Raw genomic sequence first — 18,776 nt, forward strand, 5'->3', positions numbered from 1 at the left:
GCGTCTTTTGCTTTTTTGCCCTTTGTAGGACCTGATTTCACCTCAGGTAGCCGTCATTCCTCTGATTTAAGTTCTACAATCTGATTTCATCAGCTATACTCATTCGCCTCAAAAATGTGTGCTGCCACCCTAATCTTAGCTAACAAGAAGTAAACTCAATGGGTTTCAATTCTTAGGATGGTGACCCACGACAGGAATTATATGGGAATAGGTTCATTTGAGGCAGTTGGGTTAGCCTCTGATTGAACGTGCATGGATGATCTGGCAGGATTCTGTAGCCAGAAGAAGGACACAGTTAACCTTTCTTTATTAGAAAATATTAGGCAGGTTTGGGGTTTCATAGAGCTCTTTCTCATTCCAATAACTTTTGATAAGAAGGCAGCATAAGAGACAGAAGAACATAATGCAAGCCTGTTGGATCAGGTCAATTGGCCCACCTAGTCCGACATCCTGTTCTCAAGGTGGCCAACCAGATGCATGTGGGAAACCAGCAAACAGGATTAGAGCATGAGAGCACTTTGCCCACCTGCAATTCCAAGCAACTGATATTCAGAAGAACCCACATACATAAGCCCTGTACAGTATAGGGCAGGCATAGGCAAACTCGGACCCTCCAGATGTTTGGGACTACAATTCCCATCATCCCTAGCTAACGGGACCCGTGATCAGGGATTATGGGAATTGTAGTCCCAAACATCTGGAGGGCCCGAGTTTGCCTATGCCTGGTGCAGGGAAGCTTTTTAAGGTTTAATGCTTTGTTATGCTTTTATATATGCTGGAAACCACCCAGAGTGGATGGGGCAAAACAGTCAGATGGGCGGGGTACAAATAATAAATTATGATGATGATGCCTCTGACAGTGAAGGCAGTGACCAGTAACCGTTGACAGCCTTCTCCTTCATGAATTTGTCTAAGCCTCTTTTAATTTCATAACTTCAAAATGTACAGTGGTACCTCGGGTTAAGAACTTAATTCGTTCTGGAGGTCTGTTCTTAACCTGAAACTGTTCTTAACCTGAAGCACCACTTTAGCTAATGGGGCCTCCTCCTCCCCCTCTCCTCCTCCTGCTGCTGCTGCTGCGCCACCACTGCACGATTTCCATTCTCATCCTGAAGCAAACTTTATCCTGAAGCAAAGTTCTTAACCCGAGGTGATATTTCTGGGTTAGCGGAGTCTGTAACCTGAAGGGTATGTAACCCGAGGTCCCACTGTAGTGTGTTTGACCAACAAGAATTTGTTTTGATCACCCAGTCACATGGCAAGGAACCTTGCATTTCTTCAGGATACTGTAGAATCATGTATTGACTGTGGTGGCCATTCATGTTGATCAAGACCACTCTCTGAGGACAAATGAAAGAAAGACAGAAAGAAAAAGCTAGACTGCATTGCTCAATTAGACTAAGACGTTCTGTCTCCAATAGTGACCAGGCTATGAAAACTCATAACCAAGGGATTAAAACACAGAGAGTTTCACATAGCTAGGAAGATAGCTGTGCAATACCTACCCAACTTAATGAAGAGAGAAAGCCAGGTTAGTGTGAGATGTGACATTTTAAATATCTAGGGGCTGCAGTCCCATCCATCCTGAAGTAAGCCCCATTGAACTCAGTCTAGCTTACTTCTGAGTAGACACAGGAATGGAGGAAGCTGCTTTATACTGAGTCATTCCAGTGATCCACCTAGCTCAGCCTGGGAGTGGCAAGGAACATTCCTAGCCCTTCTTGGAGATGCCAAGGATCTTCTGCATGCAAAGCAGATGTTCTGCCATTGAGCCATAGCCTTTCCCTGTGTATAGTATTGTGTTGTATAAGTTTATGTTATGAAGGCAGGTGCTCTGACTCAGGAAAGAAGAAGATGGCACCATGGATGGAGACCACAAATGTGAAGAGGAGGGCAGTGCATATCTATTGCACATGCCAATAGGAGACAGGGAGACAGAGAAACAGAGGGGTGGGGGGAGATGGTTGTGTGGCACAGAAGGTCAATCTAGGCCAAGTACTTGTGTCATGACTGTGGAAGGTGAACCTTGAAAGAGTCCAGTGAATGAGGTTGGGAGTTGTGGGGGTAGGGAAGGCAGACAGAAAGAAAAAGCTAGACATGCAATTTGCTTTTATCACCTACAATTGGGAAGACTACAAGCCAATGGACTGGATGTTTTCAGCTCTGTTAGAAGTAAGAGACCTTTGAGAAGAATGGCTACCATTTTAGGGGCCATCAGAGATCAAAGGGAAAGCAAAGGAAGCAGGAGAAGAACAACATCAAAGATCAGACAGATGATGGTCCCCTGAAGTAACTAGCTGTGACCACTTGTTTACTATGGTACAAAAGGCTGTCTATACAGCCTCATAAACAGGGACTGCACTTGAGGGTGAGGAGGCTGGCTGATGGTATTTTAAATGGCACTGGTCTGTGGGAGACCCGGGGAGTGTAGTGAGATGATTATGGGCCATTTCAACTGTGGTTTTTAATAGGTAGCTGTAATATGTCTTTTGTCTGGTCTAAAGAGGTCTGGCTGACTGGCTGCACCCACAGGTATGTGCGTAAGACTGAAAAGATGGGATGGAATATGAGCACTACTTGTGGGGCAGTCCTGTGCCCCCTTGAATTCATTGGGATTTACTTTCAACTTAACATAGATAGGATCAGGCTGTGAAGTGCATGAAGGCCTAGCAGATGAACAAATATGTAGCTCTCCATTGACCTCAATAGCTTGCCTTGGTAGATCTACCCTTAAGATCTCAACTCTGACTGATCCTATCATAGTTACTCAAAAGTAACTTTCATTGGGATCTACTCTCAATGCAGTGTATGTAGGATTGTAGCCTTCCAGCTCAGTCTTGAAAACTCAGTGAGATTTAGGCTGCAATCCTATCCCCATTTACTTGAGAGTAAGACCCTCTGAGCTGACTATTACTCACTTCTGGATAAACATGTGTAAGATTGCCCTGTTAATAATACAAATTCCTTGAGTAGAGTGCAGCTGGCTTCCAGTTTCAAATGTTGGGCCAGAACTAGCCAAGTGAAATTCAACAGAGATTAAAGTAAAGTCCTGTGTTTGTGTACCAAGAATGAAAGACACAAATACTGTATAGGATCAAAGCAGCCTGCTTTGGCAGCAGTACATAGGGAAAGGATCAATAAAGGATCAATAAGTTGATCATAAGCTAAACATAAGCAGTATGATGCAGTTGCTAAAAAAACCCAAAACACCTAAATGCAATATTAGGATATTTTAAAAGAAGCATAATGTCCAGATTAAAAAAAGCAATAGTTCCACTATATTCCATGCTGGTCAGGCTACAACTGGAGTACTGACAAAATTGCGCATGGCCAGAGGAAGGGGACCAGGATGGTGAGCAGCATGGTATCCAAGTCTCATGAGGAACCATAAGAGAAGTTGCCTAGTTTTAGTCTGGAGAAAAGAGAATTAATGATCACAGCCTTCAAATATCTAAAGGACTGTCATGCAGAACAAGATGGAGCAGGCCTGTCCTCTGTTGGTCCAGAGGGCCAGACTAGAGCTCATGGGTGGAAATGGCAAGGAAGTAGTCTTTATCTAAACATTAAGAGAGAATGGCAAGGGCTGTTCAAGAGTGCAATGGGCTGCCTCCAGAGGTGGTAGCCTCTGGGGTAGCCCCTGCTGGAGGTCTTTAAGTAGAGGGTGGACTGCCATCTGGCAGGGATCCCGTCACTGAATCCTGCACTGCAGATATGGCACTGACCATTAGACTGGACTGGATCACTTCAATATTCCATTCCAACACTATGGTTCTATCAGGGTCAAGAAATGTAGAGCGTTCGGAAACTATTTAGGCTCCTCCCCTTCCCTAAAACGGTTGTAGCTTGCTTTCCAGAATGCTGAGAACCAAGAGTGCCTTAGCCTCTCATGAAATTACAACCTCCCAAATGTGAAATTGTTAAACGTGTAGTTTAAGCATAAGATTACATTAGCCAAGTAAAGGGACTGTTGTTGTTGTTATTTCATTTGATCTCTTGTGACAATTGCTTGGGGAGGGCAAGAAAGTGTCGCAGAGAGCTGGAATTTCGTGATCACTTTCTTCCTCGAACCTGCTTGCGCGGGGTGGGTTAATAGAGGCTTTCTGGGCTGCCCTTGCAGACAGCGGGTCCCTGCCATGTAACAGATCAGCAGAGTCAATGCAGCCGCTCTCTGGCTGAGGGCAGGTCTTAAGATGCACAGGGCTGCGAGGCTTGTCCTACAGCGCCTTCTCCTGGACGAGCGGCCAGACGACAAAGTGACTCTTCACATCACAGGGGCTGGTGGGCGGGGAGGGGGAGGGAGGAGAGGGGCAGGGTCTCCATGTGACATCTGCTCCCAAATCAGATAGAAGAGGATTAGGGAGAGGGGGAGAGAAAAGGAAATTAGAAGGAGTAGGGAATCCCTTCTGGGAAATAACGACAAGGATGAACCGCACCTTTGTGGCGCCCCTCGACTCAAATATCAGGTGTGCCGAAGGCCTTCTGATTCCTGTATAGATAGTGTCCCTTCAGACTCTGCAAGGTTCCTACCATCCTGAGCGTAGTCATGCGGGTGTGTGCGCGCTTGCAGGCTTCACTCTCAAGGGATTTCCTTACATTAAGCACGTATACGTAATATTAAACAATGTTTTGATGTTGAAGAAGGGGAGGCATCCCGCCTTAAGTCAATATTAAAAGAGCTATTAGCAGCTGAAACTGAAAGGCACGCCCGCCCCCACCGCCTCTGAATATGTTTGCTGGACAGGAAACGCGGAGCTGAGCTGTTTTGTTCTTGGCCCAGGCTGAGGGTCTGAGAAAAGCAGCTGAGAATATGTGGAGGTTGTTTAAAGGGACGGGAGAAAAGGAAGCTGGCAGTGTGGACCGAGATCTGAGGCTGCATGGGGGAGACTGCGCTAGCCAGGCTGTTCTGCGTCCAGCACAGGAATGCAGACGGACACAATAAGAAGGAACATAACGAGCGACTAGCAAACAGGAAGGCAGAGTAGGCTGGCAACGTTTCAAAGGCAAAAGGAGCCTCTGACACCACTCAAGGCGAGACCCCAGACTCTTAACATCCTTCCTGATCCTTGGCTGGTTCCTTGAGCAGAACCATTGGCCTCAATAGCAATGCGTCCAGGCACGGTCGGTGACTAACAATCTGGGAGTTCTCTGTCCTGCTCAGAGTGAAGAGAGGCCTGTCGCTTGGCCGATTTCAGAGCCAGTCGGCCAGACAGAGACAACAAACCAGTTGCCAAACAACCAACAAGCCAGCATTGATGGCCCATTTTCTCTTTCTAGCTAAAAATCTAGTAAAATCGGTCTGGCATCCAGGAGTTTTAACCCAGGCCTAGCCTTGTGCCGGATTGTGGCTAAGGGCTGCTCCATGAAACCCGGTGACTGCAGCCTGGAAGCCACATGGATTTAAAGGAACTGCGCCGACCTTATTCTTAACCCCACATAGCTCCTGCCTCCACGTCAGGTCTACGTCTTCCTGGTGGTGCTTTGAAACAGTCCAACATTTAAAAAGGTCTCCGATTCTTCTTCTTCTTAAATCTCAAAGCTCGGTTGATTCATTCCCAAAGCGCAGTTTGCCGTCAGTTTGGAAGAACTGCTGACTATCCTAGGAGCCAACCCAAACCAGCAACCCTACCTTGATACAGCTACCTATCCACCGTTCAATTTTAAGTCTGCAAACAAGAGAAAACCGGAGGGCAATAATGTTCTCCATACAAAGCTTTAGCTATCGCTACAAAGAGCTCTAAAACAATGCGTTGCTTTTCCTTCTCCTTAAAGTGCTTGACCCCTCCTCTCACTTCCACCTTTTTTTTAAACGAAAGCCCTTCAACCCATTTTTCCCCTTCCCATGCTGAGATCATGCAAGTGTTTGTGTCGTCCCCACGCACCCCCCCCAAAACACTTTAACTCACACATGTTTCATGTTTGCTGCCCTCAGCTTCCTCCTTGGAAGATTTTGAAAGGGGAGATTTTCTCCCTCGCATCCAATTAAATTATACTTCCTTTTTAGGAAAAAGCAGGTTTTCAAAAGCCACTCGGCATAAGGATTTTTAGGGAGATATTTATCTCCAATGTGGTGTTATTTTCTGTCTTAAGCTCTGTCCCACTGACCAAATGAACTGTTTATGGCGATTCCTTTTTCCTCTCCCCCTCACCACCCCACACTCACTTCCTGTTTTTTAGCTCTTAACACTAGCAGTAGCAGCATTCAGTGCCGCAATGCAGTAGAGCTGTAAATACCTTTAACAGCTGCCTGCCAACCAAAGAGTGAAATACTGTCTTTGTTCGGATTCTCTCTCCCACCCCCAGCTCCAAGCACTCATACAGCAGCCCCTGAGAAATATAGTTCACTGGTGTGTGTGTGTGTGTGTGTGTGTGTGTGTGTACACACCACGAATAGCTTTTTAGAGCTTTGGGTGAATGGGTATTTAAGGGCACTGAACCCACCACCAATGTACAAAAGGCAACATATGAACGGGTGGGTTCTTCTTCACTAAGGACATGACCATTTCTGAGATTATTTTTCCTTACACAAATTGTTGCCTTGTTGTGCATTTTCAGCTAGAAGTGATTAAACTATCCACGTTTGACCACTGGATGAATTCTCCTTTCTTGAGGGGGTCGTAACGTGTCTATTTATGAACTCTCTCCTTTTTTAGGGGGAAATGAAATGAGCAGCCCCAAATTCAATACCCCCCCAATCAATTTGATTTCAGTGAGCTTGGGGGCAAACTCTCATAAAATTCAGTGGAAATCACAATGGTAGGGTGGTCGAGCCTAAAGCTGTATGCCTAAAATGGTGGTTTAAGGTGGAAAAATGCGCTGAAATCAGTGCCCCTTTCTTCCAATGAATCGAATGCATTTAGAATCAGGAGTCTGGGTTTTTCAGCACCAAGCACTCTGGCACTTTAAGTCGAAGAACATGAATATTTTCTGTAAAAAGAACAGTCATCCAGCAAACGTGATTTTGTTTTGTTTTATTTTATTTCTTTAAATCCACGTACTTTGTATTGGGTTACGAATCTACGATGGGTTAGATCTTATGGTTAAAAAAAAAAGATGCGGAAATTTCAATAATGCAAAGGCAAACAAACCAATCAACAATGTGTCTCCAACTTAGCTATAATAAATGCAGTCTAACTGGGAGGGAGGGAAAGGGAGAAGCAATATACCAGAGGGGAAAGTGGGCAGACTTATATATGCACACATGATTTTTTTTTTATTTAGGATGGTTTGCGACTTTCTGCTATAAACTGTAGCCATTAAACTGTAATCAACAATCACCTTGCAAGATTGTGATGGTATTTTACTCCCACCCAGCACCCAGCCCAATAACTTTCCCTAGACTGATTGCTAGAAAACCAGAACTCCACATTCTGTAGACTGGATCGAAAAAAGAGGGGAAACCGGATTCGAGTGATTAAGTGTTGACTTCCAACAAGTCGCAAAAAGGATATACGAAGTAGGCATTCTTTACAGAATAAAATTTGAGTGCATTAGCAAGATTGAAATTTATTCCTATCACCTATAAGTTATTTTAAATTGTGGGGTGATCAAATATTTATGCATAGTAGTACGGCCTTTAAACAAAACTGATGTATAAGCAACATTACATTAATATATTTAATGCATATATAAATCACATTATGCAAACCAGTTTTCAGGAAGACCATAACATAATAAACATAACATAACATAATAATATACATTCGACCTTTTTTTTTAAAAAAAATGATTTGTCTAGACCGGACAACAGCCCTGCTTTAAAAATAAATAAATAAATGAGGTGATGATTCAGCGTAACATTTTAAATAGAAATAAAGACGCCTAAGGCTACATAGCAACAACAGCAAAGTTATAGGGGAAATATATTAGATATTTGTATCCAGTCTGCAATCTTATGCCATATTTACGTAACAATTAATTCCCACTGTAAGGAATTTATTCACTGCCAAGTAAACATGGATAAGATTGGACTGTCTTGAGCTATATGGATTATTCCCCTTCCCATAATTGTTGCTATAAAAATAAACGTATTGAATCCTCATGTCACCCCGCTCACAGCCAGAAAGACAGACAGATAATCTCCCTTGGTTCAATTAGGCCTGATCGATATAAAATATATTTTTGAAAACGTCTGAGCGCCACGGTGATGTCATCCTCCCTCTAGACCACAATAATCCGCAACGCCTTTACTCCAGAATTCGTTGTCTTGCTACATAAGAGTAAGTACCTGCTATGTTGCAGCCATATTGGTGTCTGCTTAAACCTTCCACGCGTTAGCTACCGTGGAACACGCCACATGCGTCGTGCTCTTTATGACAATGCACACTAGGAAGTGTTTTGACCGCCCTAGAAAAAACCATCTAGCCGCTGCTCGATCTATTCCAAAACTGTTATATATATCCGACAGTATGACACAAACATTCCTTGCCATCCCTCCCGCAAAGTACAGTTTTAACAATCCCCTGATGTTTTCACGACTGCAAACATTTGGCCTTCGCTTTGCAAGCAAAATCCTAAAACAGGGTCTTGTTTTCTGTTCAGGATTCCCCCCCCCTCCTCCCCGCCCTCCCAGTCATCTTGGTAGGATTAATCGGATGAAAAGTCGGACTCCCCAGCACAGAAGAAACCCCAGATCGTAAGCCAGTCTCCCTGCAACAAATCTGGATGTAGGAGCGCTTAGCTTTGCTCATTATTAGTGACCCGGATGGGGACACACACACACACACACAGACACACACAGACACACACACACACACACACACACACACACCTGTTGATAATGAAAGGCATGCGGATGGAATCCTGCTGTTAAGAAAAACCACTAAAGGAGGGGAGGGGGGACGAGGCAACAGCGCACAAGTAGAAATTGCAGGACATCTCGGTCCAAATAATTTTGCTAGTAGTTTTTGTTTGGGGATTTTTTAAAATTCTGCTTCGGCAGTTTCTCTTGCTTCCAAACCTACTCTTGCCTCCCCAACCTCAGAGGCATTCAATTCCACTAGTGAACCACGCTAGTGGGGCGGGGAGTGCCTATCTCAGCCTTGTTCTTCGTGGCATGGAAGCCAGGCAGGTGGCAGCAGAAGGCGGCGAAGCGCTTCCAAGCCTAACCCACCGCACCACCTCGCCTCTGTTGCCTCCGCTTGGGCGAAGAAAAAAACCACAGGCGCTTGCAGTGATGGTGGTGACGGGCACCCGCCTTGCCCACTTTCTTTTATGACTTACGGAGTCATTCTCCGGCGCCTGAGCGAAAGTAGGAAGCCCTGCAGCGATGCAGACGAGTCAGGAATAAAATGGGGGGAAGGAGGAGGAGGTGGTGGTGGTGGTGGTGGAAAACGAGAGCTGAAAAATCCCTTACCCGTTCGCTGCCCCGGTGGAAGGGCGTGGAGCCCAGCCGCATCCCTGTAATCCATTAGGGGTCGCGTTCGGTAGCAATCCGAGTCCCATCCCGATCGGAAAAGCCAAAGAAGGCAGGAAAGGCAGGCAGGCAGGCAGGTAGGGCTGGGAGGAAAGAGAGCTCGCTAGATAAACAAGCTGCCTTGCTGGCAAAGACAAGGGAGCTCTGCCCCCCCCCTCCCAGTCCCTCCCCGCCCACCCTAACCCTTCACCGCACTCCGCGTCTCTGCTAGGACTGGAAACTGGCAGGGTAGCAGCGGAGGAGGGTGGGCGTTTGCGTGTGTGCGCGCGTGTGTATGTGCGCGAGCGCGTGTTGTTTTTAAAACCCTTGGACCGGACTGGATCGGTACTCAAACATCATAGCGAGCGCAATGCACCTTATCGGAGACAAAGGTTAGAAAAAGAAGGGTTGAGGCTGTGGGAAAGACAGAATGCAAAAAAAGCGGGGGGGGGGATTTGCCGGGGAAATCAGGAAGGGAAAAGGAGGGGGGAGGCCGTGAAAGCCATCAGCGCTCGCACATGACCAGGCGCAGCCAATGACGTGCCCAAATAGGTCATAAAAGGTCTATTGCGAGTTGTAAATTCTCTTCAAACAAAAAGGAATTTACTGCAATTCCTTGCGGATTTTCCCCCCCAACCCAGGCTGCTACAAGCAGTGGGTTTTGTTTTCCTGGGTTCATTTCTTTCTGCCTTCTCTCTCTGCTGTTTGTCTTTACGCGCTACCAAGGCTCACCACCACCTTTCTGTTGCCTTGGCCCGTCTCAGGGAGCAGCAGATCGGTGGGAATCTTCTGAATGATTGATTGACGCAGCCCAGTCCTCAGCCCCCTTACCCCGGAGGCCAAACGCTGCCGAGCAGAGGCCCTGATTCGATTCGGAAGCGTTTAGCCCAAACATAGGGGCCTGAACCCACACCCTACCACTTGCCTGTGAGCAACGCAACAGCGCGTAAAAGTCCATTTGCTGCGGGGGCGGGAGAAAGTCCAGCAGGCGAGGGCCCTTTTGCTAGGTCTACATTATGTCTAGGCCGCTGGGCTTTAGAATTGCACTGCCTCACTCCGACCCTCCTTGCCCTGCGCTGGGAAGGCTGAAGGGGTTGGGAATGGGGAACATCCCAATGAAACTCAGCTCCTGCAAATCTCGAATCTACTTTACTCCAAAGGCTCGTCACGTTCCGGAGCTCCTGAAAGCTCCGTTTGGAGTAGCAAATAAAAACCACCCGCTTGTGCGAATTAATGAGCGTCTCTTCCTTGTTGCAGGAAAAAGCCTCTCCAGAAGCTTTTCCGGCCCTGGCTGCGGATGGAACGTTGACGAGAGACAACAAAGCCTCCCTTGGCTGCTGATCCATTGATTTGTAACGTTCTAGAACGCGCTGGGAGTTCTGCGCTCTGGAGGAGTAACCAGGCGTTCTAGCGGATCTGCAATGGCAAAAGAATTCGAGACGTGGAAGGAAGGGTGGACGAGGGAGACAAAGCATGCCTCCAGTGTTTAAAACGGCCTGCCCTTCTTGAACTTTAAATCTCAACCGACATAAATACACCCAGCATTTTGTCCACACACGCTACAGGGACGTTTATTCTGGTTCCGTTTTCTTTCATGCAGCAATTGGGATTGACTGACTGCACACTTAAGGGTACTCACTTAAGGCCCCCCTGGACTCAGTCGCGCACTTACAGCTGAACAAATGTGTGTACAAATTGCATTATTTGGATGTTCAGTGCGGTTCACTTTCTTCCGCTGGCGATAGGCTGGAAGTTGTGGAGAAATTTGCCGCTGTCTGTAGTGTGGGATCCAAACTCTGTTCACTTGAATTTTGTTGCTTCCCTCCGTAACCCAAAGGCCGGCTTTAATAACTGGCGAATTCATCCAATTATTTATGGTGATTTAGGTGGAATTAGGGTTTAAGCGCCTTTTATTGGAAAGCGACTTTCCGGACAGGTTCAGACTCACTTGAGATTTGCCTCCAAGTCAGCTATGTCACTGGGGCCGGTTTGAATATCTAAGATGTGGGTTTCTCGCCTTGAAGGACCGCATAGCGACTCCGCAAGCTTGATTTCCACCCAATTCCAAAATGGCCGCTTCCTCGTAAATAATCAGGATCGACAAACTCTAGGACAGTGTTATGTTTGATGGTATTAATTAGATTCGTCATTCATGATGAATTGTGGATGTTAATATATTGATTAAATATATTATAAAGCATACTGCGTTGCAATGTGCACGTATATATAAATATATTCAGGAGAATATGCGCAGCAAATATTCGGATTTCCCTCCTCCAGAATCAATTGTCTTCAGACATTTTTATCCAATTTTGGAATAAATATCGGATAATACTTTTTTCTAGCTGAAAGGGTTTATGGTTTAAGTTGCTCAAAATGACTCTCCCTCCGCTAGGGCTCAATTGAACTAAGGCTTTGCCCTTCGTTGCAAAGGTATTGCTACTTTACCAATAATGTCTGCAAATATTTAACTTGTATGTTTACATTTAAAGTAAAATAAAATCACCATCCCTTCTATATAGGTTTCTGGAAGTTCGCTTATCTTAGACCCGCATAACCAATCCCAGACTGACCACTGAGACGTTTTGCCGCATTTATGCAAATCAATGCACCAAATTGTTTTGCTTCACAGTTTTTGCCGCAGTTCCTCTACGTGAACGGGTTCCCAGCCCACTATGGTGCTTGTAGAGTAATGCGGTGGCCAAGGAAGGCGTTTCCGGCGGGGAGGGACTATTTTCTGAATTCGAGAAGAGCCTCGAAAATTATAGGCGCTGAAAGTATATTCTACTTTCTTCTTAGCTAGCTGATTTCACAGCTAACATGACTGCTGAAATGTACATATATACTAACACACACACGCACAAAGCAAGCAAAACAAAATGAACAAGACCCTTTCTCTCTCACCCTCCGTGTGTGCGTATGTAGGTGTGTGTGTATGTCTATAGAGGAATCTTCTAGTTAAGGCTAAATCCTCCGGATTCTGGTTAGATGAGAGCAGACTTTGACCTGGTATCTGTTCACTCATTTCGCCTTACTCCACTTCACCCTCTCTTTAAAGATTTAAAGTGAATTTGTTTCAGGGGCTTTGATATGGGCAAACAAGAAACTATTGACTGTCTCCAAGACTGATAATAAGAACAATGGGAAAGATTCAGCCACAGGACTTCAACACATTTCAGTCCTACTGGTCTCTCTCTCTCTCTCTCTCTCTCTCTCTCTCTCTCTCTCTCGCACACACACACACACACACACACACACACGGAGAAGCCCTTAGGACTTACAGCGACCTAATTTTGGCTGATAAAAGTGGCCCGAGTTAACACGCCTTGCAGCGAGAAAAAGGCTCGATGAACTGGTGGACAGGGTACCAAACGGTGATGGAGTATTGATGCAAATATAATGCCTCTCAGTTTTGAGAACTCTGTTGTTCTACATGTTACATATAAAATGAGCTACCAAGAGGTTGCTGATTTCCTGCCATTTCGGGTCTTTCCGGGTTTCTGTCTACAGTCACCCATCGAAAAGGATTTGGTCCTGTGGAAAAGCAACAGAACTGCGCTTAGCTGAATTAGCTGAAGTCGAATTCTTATCCTCCACTAATTTTTGATGAAGTGTGGCTTCTTCTGCATATATGGGCCACTTCATACACAATTCCTCTTAGGCCTCTGTGTGTGGTTTCTGGGGGCTGCGCGGGGAGGGCTCCCCACACCATTTGAAGGCCCTTATTTCCAGCGACAGACAATTTGAGGTTTCTTGCGCGAGAAGGCTCTACCTTTTAATTATCTGCACGATTTAAGATTGAGAAGCCACTTCTTTGAAATTGCCAGGAGAATTCTGGTGGTTTCCTTGCACTTTGATGTGGAGATATGATTACCTGATTCAAGCCAGCGCCCGTGAGAAAGTCCTTAATAAATCCCGTTGAAGTGAATGGGATTTGATAGCATTAAGGGCAGGCAGGATCACCCAAAAGCCGAGAAATAAAATCACACACACACACACACACCTCAGTTTTCTCACCAACCAAGCGGTGTGTGTGTGTTTTTTTTGTTTTTTGTTTACTGGGGAGAAAATGTCGAAAATAAAGCTAATAAAGTTAATGTGTAAAAAAAAATGTGTAAGCCAGTGGGAATCTCACGCGTTATTCAGAACCTGGGACAGTTTTTTGTTGTTTTGCTATCGCTCCATGAGAAGTGTTTTCAGTCATCTGCAGGACTTCCATGCTTTGATAGTCTTAAATTGCCCGTTTTCTGCTGAATAACACCTACTACAACAAACCTACCACAGACATTGGACAAAATCCATAGAACGTTGGCACGCCTGGACCCCACTGGAATCAATAGAGTTCTGATCGCAAGTGTACTGCACACGCGGACCACAATCCAGCGATGAATTAAGGACTCTTGCACAGGTACCTTATTTATAGTGCTTAAGCACTCTGATCTTCATCCTGGGATTATAGGCATTAACAATGCATAGGCCCGTTATATCTTGGGATTCTATGAACTAATGAACCCAAATAGCGGTGTGTGTGTTATATCCATCTGCAGCTATTTCAGAGTTGGCTTCTGGAGCGGCGCAGGGCTGAATCCCATCCCTGCCGTTAACTCAGACCTCGTTCCAATCCCGTCGCAGCCACTAACACCTCTCAGTCTCATCTCCTTTTTACTGTGGGTATAACACGGACCTCCTGCCTTATAGTGCTGTTGCATGTATGGCACAGACAGCATGTGAAAGCCTACTGCTCAGGGTGATTTTTATTACTCCTGTAAACACTAATTATCGCAACAGCTAAAGTCTGACCATGATGAGGAATTGCACTTCTCCAAATGGTGGGAAGAACACGAAGACAGTCACTGCTGTACAAACGATTAAAAAAATAAAAATAATAATTCAGCCATAGTGTTAGTAGTAAGAACGGCAAGTTTTTTTATAAATATAGCACAGGCACCTCTGGGAAATCCTTAAAGTTTTAGATGGGCAATTGACAAAATAATGCTGCTAATCAAACTTCCGCTTTACTTCCAACCCAGACTAGACATACGCAGGGATGTTGCACGAATGACATAGCATGGGGGGGGGGGTCTTGCTGAATCCAGCTAGCCCGCCATGCTTTCTTCAGCAGCGGCCTGAGCAGCCTACATCAAGCAAGGCATGAAGAAATGGAGAGAGGCATCTCGTGCTGTTTATCTAGTAATATGGTAGACTGCTCCCTTATGACGGGGATGGTTGGGGAAGTTTTCTGCAACACCAGGCTAGGGCTTTCCGTTAATTTTAAACCTCCTTGCTTTGATGGGTGTCACACTGTGCTCACTGCAGCTTCCTCGCAAGTGTCCATAGGACTGCAGCCTCTGGGACCCAGCGCAGAGAAAGCTGGTTGCCCCCTTAAGCCTCTCACTGAGACCAACATTGCTCCATTGCTTCGTATTGAATTTATTTACGATTAATTTTAAACTGGATTGGGACCGTGCCATATTCGGGATAGAAACATCATGTGCCTTTTGGCACAATCCTAGGCATGTCTACTCAGAAGTAAGCCCCGTTGGATTGAGTGGGGTTTACTTCCAAGTCTAGGATTGTTGCCTGGACGACCTGATCCGGCCTTCTTCTTCTTCCTGTACTTGGCAATGCAACCACTTCCAAGGGTCAAGCCTAAAGCATGCTTCCCTGAAAGAAACCCGGTTGAAAACCGAAACACACACGTCTGTGGAAGTAAGTGCGCTGAAAACAATAGGACTCCACTTCATGTGTACAGGGCAGGCGTTTTCCACAGAGAACCGAATCAGCCTCCTATAGCAGATAACTAAACGCTCGAATACTTTTCATTTTTCAGTAGCTACCATAAGGCTAATGCAACTCGGGGAATGCAGCAGCAAATGCGTAATGAAGCTGCCCGTTAGAGCTGTACCCAAATCCTGCCCGCTGAGCGCCGAAGGAAAAACCTTCGTGCAGTCAATGCAGACAACAGCGAACGCTGTATCCTTGAACGCCTCGGCCTCATAGCTGTTGGACGGTTGGGCTATTCTCTCGGCAAAACCGCGAAAGTTTGCTTGGAGTAATTTGACCTACATTTTCTAAGTCCCGCTGCACTTTTGGGCTCCGCAGAGAGGTGGCTGTTGTCGTTTTTATTAAAAACAAACCAACCAGCCAACAACAGGAACGTAGGAAGAAACCTGACCATGGATATTACAGTGGAATCACCTTTGTTTTATTTCGATCAATTACCGATCATTCAGTATCAATGTGCCATTAAAATATCTCCTTCTTCTTCCCCCTTTCCCACACCCCCGCAAAAAAAATCATTATAGTGTCTAAATTAATTTACTTTACAAGAAATAAGTTGGAAGGAAAGTTTGGAGATTACAAGTGCACTTGCTTGATTCGAGCATTTGGGTTGGGTTTTGGCTTTTCTGTGCTTGGGGACAGGAGAGGAGAGGAAGAAAGGAAGACAAAGACCGAGGAGGGGACGCGTAGAAAATTGCTATATAGTTTTCGGTATCAAATTCCACGTGAGGGGCGAAATGGAGAAAGATGCAGCAGCAGCAGTCAGCTGGGACTCGGCTTAGGGCGCCCCGGGTGCAGTAACAAATAAAATAAAACTCTCACCTAAGTACAGAAACATCATAAGGTAGCTTTAAAAAACAAACAGACTGACAAGGTCGGGCCCTTGTGAAAAAGGTGCCTGAGTAAGACCGGTGAAGGCCGGGAGGAGAGGCCGCTGGTGCCCTCGCGCGCCCGCTCTCCCAGGCATTGTCTTTGGCCAAGGAGAACCTTCAATTCGTCGGGCCTTCTGCTCCTTCTTCTAGAAGGTCCTCCTGGGCTTCTGTCTTGGCCTCCTCTCCTTCCTTCCCCTCCTGCCTGCCGGCCGGGAACTTGTCTTTGTTGTTCTCCTTTTTCCACTTCATCCTCCTGTTCTGAAACCAGATCTTGACCTGCCTCTCCGTGAGTCCGAGGGCATGGGAGACCTCGATTCTTCTTTTCCTGGTCAGGTAGGGGTTAAAAAGGAACTCCTTCTCCAGCTCGAGAGTCTGGAAGCGGCTGTAGGTCTGTCTCCCTCTCCGCCTACCAGGAGCTGCTATTTGAGACGAAACAAAAAAGCACAGCGTTTCTTTAAAACGAAACGAAACCCCACAAATAAACTGAAAACAAGTAGGACTCCCCCCCACCCCGCGCGCACACGACGCCTGCTTAGAGATTTGGAGAACATCCTAAACTGGTTTACTGGGAAATAAGTCCCACGGGGGTCTTCGCGACGCCCTAAGGAACAAATGTCATCTAACTCCGTGGGATGTACTTTCTACTGCATGACCAGAGGCTGAGGCAAGTCTATTCGATCCAGCTGTATTCCAGCGAACAAATTTAGCGCAGGCACGTTTATCCAGAAATAAATCCCACTGCACTCAGCAGGGCTTCCTCTCCAGGGAGGAGGTTGAGGAATCCCCTTTAAATCAAAGTACTCCGAGTTATCTGGTCTAGGGTTGTTTGCCTCGCTTGCGCTTAACGCGCCACAGCAGCACCTCCCTGAAAGGAGACTACTTCTAAAGACTGGTCGAATTATTTGTTTGTTTGTTTCATCCCACGATTCATAACATTTGTGGCTTAACGGCTTCCAGTCCGTGGTGGGGCTGATTATCGAAGGGGGTGGAGGGAATCGTGGAAAGTGTGCTGGAAGCTGGAAGTTATAACAGCACCGCAATAATTGCATGTCAATTATAGGTGAGAGAGAGAGAAAGAAAGAAAGAGAAAAGCGGGGATCTGAATTTAGGGATAGATGCTGGGTTGTAATTTGTTTTGGAGAGGAAAGGCTTGAGACGCACAGAGGGAAAATGGGGCCGCTGTAACCAAGGCAGGAGAGGAAAGTAAGAAAGAGAAGAAAGAGAAGAAAGGAAGGAGGCAGCGACTGGGTTGCCGCGGCGCCAAAGGCAAAGGGAAGCGGGGGGTTCGCTCGCGTCCAACCTTGTGGTCTCATCCAGGGGAACATTGGAGAAGGAGACGCGCCCTGATTTAAGTGCTCTGGGTCCTCGCCAATATTAGCACTGGACGATTTACAGTCAGGATACTGGACCAGCTCGGCCTCTTGGTGTGTCGTAAAAATCGGCTGTCTCTGTAAGTTATCGTATCCGTAAAACTTGGCAGGCTCTCCCGGACAAGGCAGGCCGGCGCAGGGGCCCTGCGGGGCCAGAGGAGGCGGCGGCGGCGGCTGGTGGTGGTGGTGGTGGTAGGCTGAGGGGCTTCCTCCGGCTAGGTGCCCGTGGTGCCCGTGGTGCTGCTGGTGATGGTGGTAGTATTCCGGGCCGCTGCCGCCCGAGCCAGGCCCAGGTGGGGGCTGCGGAGGGGAGAAGCCCGAGGCGGCGGCGGCGGCGGCCGCTGCAGCCGCGCTGTTCCCGTAGAGCAGGGCGGCCGCGGCCGCGGCGGGCGCAAAGTGACAGTCGTAGTAAGCGGGATTGATGGGCTGCTCGCCCCCTCCTCCTCCTGCAGCTCCTGCCGCCGCAGCTGCCGCCGCCGCCGCCGCCGCTTTGTACTTGGAGTAGAGCGGATTGACGAAGTAGGAGCTCATCGGAGGGCGGCGGCAGGGGGGGCGGCGAGCGGAGGCGCCACCACCAGCAGCTGCAAGAGAAGGAGGAGCAGCAGCAGCAGCAGCTGGGCCAGCCGAAGCCCACGAACCACTGCCTCGCTACTCCTTCCTTACTCCTACTTTACTCAGCCGGCCCGCCGCCGCTGCCCCTGCCACCACTGCGGACGGCAGCGCTGGTGAGGTCCGGAGCTGGGATCTAATCGCTGCCCGACTGACTGACCTGCCTCACTGCTTTTACTATTTCCTATTAGGCACACACAGGCAGCTCCGCCGCCGCCGCCGCCGCAGCTACACACTCACATGGGCCGGAGTTCAGGGCAAGGCAGGAGAGCCTGTTGGCTTCGGTTTACACTCACCTCCCGGAGGCAGAAAACGAGCCCCGGGAAATAAATAAATAACAGCGCAGCAGCCCCATGCAGCCATCCATGGCAGCCGAAGCTTGCCCCACCGGCTGTTCAGGCAAGCGGCCTCTTTTTCTTTCTTTCTTTTTCTTTCTTCCTTCCTTTCTTCCTTCCTCCTTTCCTTTCTCTCCCCACCCCCACCCGCTTCAGCCTCCACACCCGCAGCCGTATGCATATTTTCTCGAAAACTCACCAAGCAGAAAGAAAGTAGGAGAGATCAGGGTGAGATAAAGCGCAAGCACCCGGCTGTTGGATGGAGAGGCCTAGCGGAGTCCAGCTTGGGGTGGAGGGGAGGGAGAAGAGGGGATTTGGCTGGCTTGGTGACAACCCCTGCTGTAAGTTCTACTTTTATTTTTATTTTTAAAATGAGACTACTTCTAGGCCAAGTCTTGAAGCATACCCTCCAACATTT

General features: G+C 47.2%; 2 protein-coding genes and 1 long non-coding RNA gene across 5 annotated transcripts in view; 1 reads left to right on the forward strand and 2 right to left on the reverse strand.

Moving 5' to 3' along the window:
* The window catches only part of HOXD3 (homeobox D3), a 52,107-nt gene extending 42,547 nt beyond the window's left edge, over positions 1 to 9,560 (reverse strand). For 2 of the 3 annotated variants that reach the window (XM_082200446.1, XM_082200452.1), the window contains exon 1: positions 9,353 to 9,560. The gene's annotated coding sequence lies outside the window, so the exon portion shown is untranslated. The remainder of the gene's footprint in view (positions 1 to 9,352) is intronic. The other variant, XM_082200451.1, reaches the window with a different exon arrangement.
* A 47-nt stretch (positions 9,561 to 9,607) lies between these two features.
* On the forward strand, positions 9,608 to 11,593 carry LOC309525239. The gene is made up of 2 exons (XR_014216117.1): positions 9,608 to 9,783; positions 10,649 to 11,593. It is a non-coding gene; the product is annotated as an uncharacterized lncRNA (long non-coding RNA).
* A 2,700-nt stretch (positions 11,594 to 14,293) lies between these two features.
* Positions 14,294 to 18,256, reverse strand: HOXD8 (homeobox D8). Its single transcript, XM_082209616.1, has 2 exons — positions 17,345 to 18,256; positions 14,294 to 16,463 (listed from the first exon to the last, which is right to left on the reverse strand). Exons 1-2 carry the CDS (start codon positions 17,943 to 17,945, stop codon positions 16,162 to 16,164), a joined length of 903 nt encoding a protein of 300 aa, XP_082065742.1. The 5' UTR covers positions 17,946 to 18,256; the 3' UTR covers positions 14,294 to 16,161.
* Positions 18,257 to 18,776: the final 520 nt, after the last annotated feature.

The sequence above is a fragment of the Podarcis vaucheri genome, assembly GCF_965113315.1.
Source record: "Podarcis vaucheri genome assembly, chromosome: 1".
In the NCBI taxonomy this organism is placed as follows: Eukaryota; Metazoa; Chordata; class Lepidosauria; order Squamata; family Lacertidae; genus Podarcis; species Podarcis vaucheri.